We start from the raw sequence: 7,498 nt of genomic DNA, 5'->3' as shown, positions 1-7,498 counted from the left end.
GGGATGAGTGACAGGGCACAGTCACTACTCTCTTTCCCTGAGTTACTTGTTGCGCCACAGTCGTAATTTTTTGGGAACACGGAGTGGCACTACTAACATGTTTCATTCCAATAACGCTGTTCGTGTGTGCGCAGACGACTTTCGCGCGAACGCAGTGTGCAAAACTCATAGTAGTGAAAACGCGACGACACACGACGCCAATAAAAGGTTTAACTTTTCTGAAATGCCATTAAAAACCTCTTATAGTGTTTAAGCAACCACATTTTTTTTAACATATTTACTTTTAAAAGTGCGCCTGTTAATTACGAAATATTAGCTAGCCATCTATTATTTTGGGCGAACTTTGCACTTAAATGCTTTTCTGCTCGTTTGTTGCAATTTACAGACAGGATGTTGAACGTTAGGACATTCTTGATTATCGAATAGCGTTTATTTTTGCATTATTTTTGGCCAAAAGTTGAAGTTCTGCAGTCGGTAGCTCACCACCCGATGCTTTGAGCGCCCATGGCGTTGTATTATAGTGTACTAGAATATTCTAGTACACTATAAATGTATTTGTATTAACTCTTCACTTCACTTCAGCCCATGGTGGCTGAAGTGGTCTCGAGGGGTCTCCATGCAAACTCCCATAGACGGGCTGCCAGCTTTCCCTCTAGGTAATAGTAAGAAACTATGCTGCTCTATGCTATGAACAGAGGTAATGCGGACTATTCTGTTGTAGACGCTATCAAAAAGCAACTGGCACACTGGTGGTGTCAAAGCAGGACAGTCAGAAAATTGTAAAAAAAAAAAAGTGCGAATTGGCAGGAGAAATTAACAAAATGAGCTTAGTGGTGCTTACCACTGTAAGCACCACTTGTTAGAAGCAGACGCTTCTAACATCTATCCACTTGTCCATCCACCCACCTTTTAGTACGCCGCATAAACGTTGGCCGCATAGAGTTGTTAATAATAATAATAATAATAATAATAATAATAATAATAATCGTAATAATAATAATAATAATTGGTTTTTGAGGGAAGGAAATGGCGCAGTATCTGTCTCGCATATCTCGGTGGACACCTAGTCTCGTGCCTCTCGCGCTGTGAGGGAAGGGAGGAAGGTGGGACTGAAAGAAAAGAGAGAGGAAGAGGTGCCGTGGTGGAGGTCGCCCGGATAATTTCGACCACCTGAGGATCTTTAACGTGCACTGACATCGCACAGTACACGGGCGCCTTGCGTTCCGCCTCCATCGAAACGCGGCCGCCATGGTCGGGTTCGAACCAGGTACTCATGCGCGCATACAACAGCAAATCTTGCGATACCTGCCTGACCAACTGTGGCATTTCTTGATGGCAGAGTTCTTTCCAAGCGAGTCTATATGCTGTCTATTCTTTTTCTGCCGTAGTGGCCATCGCGTGATCTTCAGTTATATCTGCCACCTCGTTTTCTACTGAAACAAGGAAGCCACTCGGCTCACATTTTATTGCGCGTTGCTCAAGCAGAAACTGAAATAGATGTGTGGTTAAGTATGTAAATTAGCACGACAAACAAAAAGCCAGCACGAGGTTATAGCATTTCACACAGCTCACGGCTTGTCTCCTGCTGTTCTACAGATGATACATGATATGTGAAACCATTTTGATATGTTTTGATCATCTTACTCCGTGGCCGTACCTTTAGAAGCGATTATCACATCTATTCGACGTATCCGCCAAAAAAAAAAAAAAAAAGGACGCTTCTAAAAAATCGAGCCTGCCAGGATTCGAACCTGGAATCTTCTGATCCGTAGTCAGACGCGTTATCCGTTGCGCCACAGGCCCGCACAGACTGCCCGGGTGTAAACCAAGACCTACTGAACTACAGACCTGCACATTTGGCACTGCTCCAGCGCGCATGTTCTAGTTCATGCCTTTCGCCGCTAGGAAAAGGCACCTACGGGAAGCGTGGCGCTACATTATACCTGTTGAACAAGATGGCCTCCTCCATTATTTGATTTCAAGCAAGGCAGTTTTGTCGTTTGTCCACGTAATCATTAACATCCATTTATCTATGCTAGGCATGGTGGTGCTGACGAAAAGAAAGCGGATAAAAAGAAAGACGTTTTTTATACTCATCCAGAGCGAAAAAAGTCGTCATTGTGGATATTTTTATCGTTGATGTTAAGATAGCAGAAGAAGACGAAACAAATGTATTAAATATCTTGCTCAAATTGGCAAACGATGATGATGATGACAACAGACGAACAGGTCAACCGAGCGCCCTCAACGGCCATTAAGCTAACGAAAGTTGGAGCACGCTGCTCCATAGGACCCCGCCAAATGTGCAGGTCTGTAGTTCAGTAGGTCTTGGTGTAAACATATGTAACAGAGCACACTACCAAAATTATCTTTTTTTTTTTATGTGTGATTGAACAATGTGTTTTGTGCAGCCGACGCCGGGTCACGCTGCGAAGTGCGACCGGAGCCCCAGGATACTCTGTCCGTAATGAATGGTGCGGCCACCGAGCAACGGCGGCGGCGTCTCGGCAAAGCGGCCATCGCGCTCACCGGCTGCGGCGCCGTGGGCATCGTGGCGGTGGCTGTGCCGTTCTTGTCGCCTGCTTTGCGGAAGGTATGCCTCCCGTACGTGCCGGCTACCGACACTCAAGTGCGCAACGTGGCTGCGGTGCTGCGCAAAAGGTCCCAGCGATCTGCTCTCGTGGACCTGGGAAGCGGCGACGGCAGGATCGTGTTCGAGGCCGCCAAGCTGGGCTTTACGCCCAGCGTCGGAGTGGAACTGAACCCCTGGTTAGTCGCCTATTCGAAGATTAGAGCGCTTGCAAGTGGTGCGTCCCCAAGACCACGCTTTGTACGAGCAGATCTATGGAAGTTCTCCCTAGCGCCTTTCGACAACGTGGTTGTCTTCGGCGTTGAACAGATGATGGCCCCACTCGAGCGGAAACTTGTAAATGAACTGAAGCCTGGGAGCTGGGTGATGGCATGCAGGTTCCCACTGCCAACGCTAAAACCGGACGACGCTTAAGGCCCATTCACACTTGCGAGTCGCAGAGGTCGCGCGACTGTTTTGGTCGAAAAGCGACAGTCGCAAACAGTCGCCTTGGTCGAAAAGCGACAGTCGCGGGCCAGTCGCTCGCTGCTCGATTTTTCAGCCTCGCGACTGCGAGTCGCAAACCGCTGAACCAATCAGCGAGCGAGCCAAGCTTCCGGCAACGACACCGCTCGCGGGCGCGCCGGGCGACGACCTGCGCTGCTCCCAGCTGGCTGCCCTAGTCGTCGCTAAGCCTAGCCGGTTTCATATCGATATCGCGGCTGAGAGCGCTTCGGATCCTGGCCAGCGCTTGTAATTAAGATGCTGCTTTCGTTACCGCTTTATTGTGGACCTCGTATTATAATCATATCAAAGATGCTCGACTTCCGCGACGCCTTCAGCAGCGGGGCTAGCAGACAACAGTCGAGCTGCATGGAGCAGCAGCAGTAGCAAAGCGGCTATGGGAAGAAATTTGCTTGTGTCGCAGTTATCACTTCTACCAGCAACTCGGTAGTGGCCAGCGATCTTCAAAAATGATTCATTTTCTACATTGGGCTTGGTATGAACGCGAACAAGCAATGTTGGTGCATTTTTCTGACGCCGGCGGCCGGCATACTGCAGGCTGGTAGGCCGGCCCTGCAGAGAAGCGCGCCTCTGTCATCATGACGCTTGCACGCCCGCGGTGCACATCAAAACCGTCACGACAACCTCATCTTCGCTCGGGTCGTTCTAGTACATTGCGAATAGCAGTTCAGACGACGGAGCGCGAGTACAGGAGGCGCGGCCAAAACAGACGAAACTCTTGAAAGCGCGCGAACAACGTGATTCCCGAGAGTTTTCGCTTCAGACGAGAATCTAACGAGAAGGCGACCCGCTGGTCGCGCTTGCAAGTGTGAACAACGGTGTTGTCGAGCTGATGCCTGGTCTCAAGCGACTGCTGGTCGCGTGCCCTTTGCGACTCGCAAGTGTGAATGGGCCCTTATGGCGATGGCATCGACACGGTGTGGCTTTACCGCGTAGCGCTGCAGCAGCATTCACACCCCGTTGAAACAGAAGCATGAACTAGGCAGCAGGCATGCACGCGAATTTTGTTGCACGTGTCGGAAGATGCTAAGTGCGTTCCTTTCCTTTTTCTTGCTTGAAAAGTTCCGTTGCCCTTTCTAAACTTTCGTTGTTAACGAGGCGCTCGCTGGCCGGACAAAGCAGACTCATTAGGAGATGATAGCGCATTTAAATGCTTGAAATAAAAGTGAGGCTTTTTGTGCGAACGGGGAGTTCGAAGACCTCGAGGACAATCATCGCTGTCGGCGTGGATGACTGTGCAGCAGTGTCTGTGCAAATAACTAGAGTTACTGTATATGCTACACTTTGGTAGCATATACAGTAACTCTACAAACAACGTACTACCAGCGCCTCCTCTGGTACGGTACTACAAAAAACAAATTGTTGGGTACGGTTAACAGTTCAACGTCCCGAAGAGGCGCATGGTTTAGTGACGTCGCAGTGGAGAGCTCCGGATTTATTTAGCCCACCTGGGTATCGCACAGCACAAGGCCGGGATCTAATCCCTAATCTAATAAGTAAATCATTCCTCCCCCTAAGTATCGATGGCAGCGAGTCTGAAGACGAAAAAAAAATGAATAAAACAGTCGCCAACTCCCGTGAATGGGGCCGCGTAGGATCTCGTGTAGCTGGTGGGAGAAAGCCTGTGCTTAGTGCAGCGTTTGGAGCGCTCCAGTAGTTTGGATGGCTTCAGTGCTGGGACACTGCCTCTGAAAACAAATCAGTGGTTATGGCACTTTTCTGCTGACCCGAAAGCCGCGGGTTCGATCCCGGCCGCGGCGGTCGAATTTCGATGGGACGTTGAACTCCCATAAACCTAACCATTCAATCTAAGTTTTATTTGTTATTTTTTATTTACGGAGTTCCAGGAGTGAAGTGGGCAGTACAAATTTGCCTCCGAGATTTCTGGTACAAATGAAAGCTGTGGCACTGAGTGACCAAAACAACACTAACCCAAGGAGCCACTTCCTTTCCTTTCGCGACCATTTCACAGGCTTCGCGTGTTTCACGTCTATATGCGGATTTTGTGGGGTACGGATCCGCTATCCGCCGCCTCATCGTGATCTAAATCAAGAGGCAGTGTACTGGCGAAGACTGCAGACTGGAACATTCCCAAACCTGCACGTCCTTAGCAAGATTTACCCGACGCAATATCGGGACACTTGCCCGTGGCGTGGTAGTAAACCATCGTTGTACCACATCACGTGGGAATACAGTAAGAACGATAGCTTTCGTAAAGAACCGAATGAGGAGAGCCGGCTCTCCAGCGGCGATATGGGTTGCCAACAAAAGTCTGATGCAGCACGCCCAACGAACAGCGAAGCTCAGCGGAGCCCTGGAATAGGGGCACCGACCCTGTGACAAGGAAGATGGACCTCTTCTTTCTCGTCTGCTACTATAGCGCAAGACCTTTCTATAAAAAAAGGTCTTGCAATAAAAGCCTATTCCTATCCTATCCTTTCGCCGACTACCAGTAGCGCCATCTCGGGCCCACCGAGCTTGCAATGCTTCGCCAGATCCACTGAAACCGCATTTATATCTGGCTTCCACGTATAGAACAACACTTAAAGCAGTTTCATCTTTATAAGATTCACCGTGCGGTCGAGCAAAGTTCAGCATAAACGTTCGTAATCACGGTACGACATGCGGTATCCCCTCGTCCCGAGTGCGGCCCGGCGCACTCAGGATGAATGGTGACAGTGCGCTTGGGTAATTGCACCTTACGAATGAAAATGTTTCGTCAATATTTTCATTTTTATTCAGTATCCCCATACCTCCTATGTATTTTAGTTGATATTCGTGACCGTTTCTTTCAGGGTCTACTAGGGTTAAAGCAGTCGCGCTGTATCGTTCTAATCGGTATTTTAGGTTCTGCATAATCTGCGCTAATTCCTATCAGTACACTTTCCCTAGTATTTGTTAATTAGTGGCCGAAAATGTGTCTAGCGACTGCGGTTTCCGAGAAAATGGGGTAAAATTAGTTTTCAGATAACTGGCTTGAGTGGCACTTACTGGCTTAATTACAAAATTTCCACAAACATGCCCACACTGATATGCGATTTCGATAGCAATCAGCCAGGTAGTCATCCCCACAATCATTACTTTTCTCATCTATTTGCTGCCTTGCTTTCTGGGCCTCTACACATCCTTTGGAAATCCCCAGTCGACAAAACGTGTGTCTCTGAGAAGTGCCTACTGTACTCAACCTTTTCCTTGCGGAAGCCAACGGAACCTACTTTCATGCACGAAATGCACATTTCCTGTGTAGGAATGGCCACCTCAACATTGGTCAACAGATAGAGGTAGGAAGGATTGTATAGAAAACTATATACAGCGCCACCCACTGCTAGACTGCACACAGAGTTCCGCAAGGTGTCGCACGAGAGTTGTGTTCATATTATTACACCCATGAAAAAAACAGTGTCGGAACCATGCAAGCTTCCTGCGCTGCTTGCATCTGCTCATTAGCTCTCAAGTACCCTACTTATGACAAATTTGTGGCCACTTCATAAGTGGATGACCATATGCAGTGCTTACTGCCATTTAGCTATTGTAAAGAAGTCAGGCTGCTCCAATGCTAGGCCACAAAAACGTGAAGCAAACCTAATGCGCACTGCATATGGAGCAACATTGCAGATTCAGTACCACTCATTTAAGCTGCATTCGATTCAGCCGTGGTTCTCTGCACCGCCAGAACCGGTTCACGGTGCGCTGCACCAAAGCGCTCGATTCACAGCGCCCCTTGCACCGCCGTCCGCGATTGATTTTGGTGCAGTCGTGGTGCCGCTTCGGTGCAAAGAACCGCGGCACCGTCAGAGGCGGAGGTGCAGGATAGTGGTGCACGTGTTTGACGGCGTAAGCAGACGACGCGCGCAGCCAACGTTTTGTTTGTTAACATCAATGGCCAACTAAAGGAAGTTTTTCCGTTTCTCGCGACAGCCTGAACAGCCTCTTGAATTCGAAGCTGAAATACCTAGCTACTACGCTTTCGTAGTAGTTGGGGCTTCTGTTGCGGTCTGTCCGAACTGTGTTGCTGCAAAAGAAAGCACCACGTCTGCTTCCTCATCTTCGCTGTCTGACGACTCAGAAAATTCCATAAAAGTGGATTCGGCGATGTCGTAGTCCATGACTCCACGAGGCACGAAAAACAGACGCGACGCACCCGGCAACACAACACACCACGACGGACGAGAACCGGATAGCAGACGACAAGGCCTGTGCGTGCACGCGCTCGATTGAAAATCTCCGCACCAGTGATTTGTGACGCTGCTGACGCGCTGCACCTGCACCAAGAAACTGGAATTGCACCGCGCCGGCACCAACGGAACTTTTTCAGAATTAGTGCAGAGAACCAGTTCTGAATCGAACAGACCTTTAAGAAGCCTGGTCACAGAGCTGTCAACCTTCGGTGTCCAGTTACGGTAA

General features: G+C 49.0%; 1 protein-coding gene and 1 non-coding gene across 2 annotated transcripts; one reads left to right on the top strand and one right to left on the bottom strand.

The window, feature by feature from the left end:
* Positions 1 to 1,730: 1,730 nt before the first annotated feature.
* TRNAR-ACG (transfer RNA arginine (anticodon ACG)) lies at positions 1,731 to 1,803 on the bottom strand. Its single transcript has one exon. It is a non-coding gene; the product is annotated as a tRNA-Arg (tRNA).
* A 533-nt stretch (positions 1,804 to 2,336) lies between these two features.
* LOC149341176 (ATP synthase subunit C lysine N-methyltransferase) lies at positions 2,337 to 4,308 on the top strand. The gene is made up of 3 exons (XM_089543094.1): positions 2,337 to 2,769; positions 2,968 to 2,999; positions 3,989 to 4,308. The coding sequence occupies exons 1-3, from the start codon at positions 2,468 to 2,470 to the stop codon at positions 4,069 to 4,071; spliced, it is 417 nt and encodes a 138-aa protein (XP_089399220.1). The 5' UTR covers positions 2,337 to 2,467; the 3' UTR covers positions 4,072 to 4,308.
* Positions 4,309 to 7,498: the final 3,190 nt, after the last annotated feature.

Source organism: Amblyomma mixtum, chromosome 5 (genome assembly GCF_055824585.1).
Source record: "Amblyomma mixtum isolate Tamu chromosome 5, ASM5582458v1, whole genome shotgun sequence".
NCBI classification, from domain to species: domain Eukaryota; kingdom Metazoa; phylum Arthropoda; class Arachnida; order Ixodida; family Ixodidae; genus Amblyomma; species Amblyomma mixtum.
The sequence above is the reverse complement of the archived record's forward strand: the minus strand, read 5'-3'. Positions and strand labels throughout refer to the sequence as shown.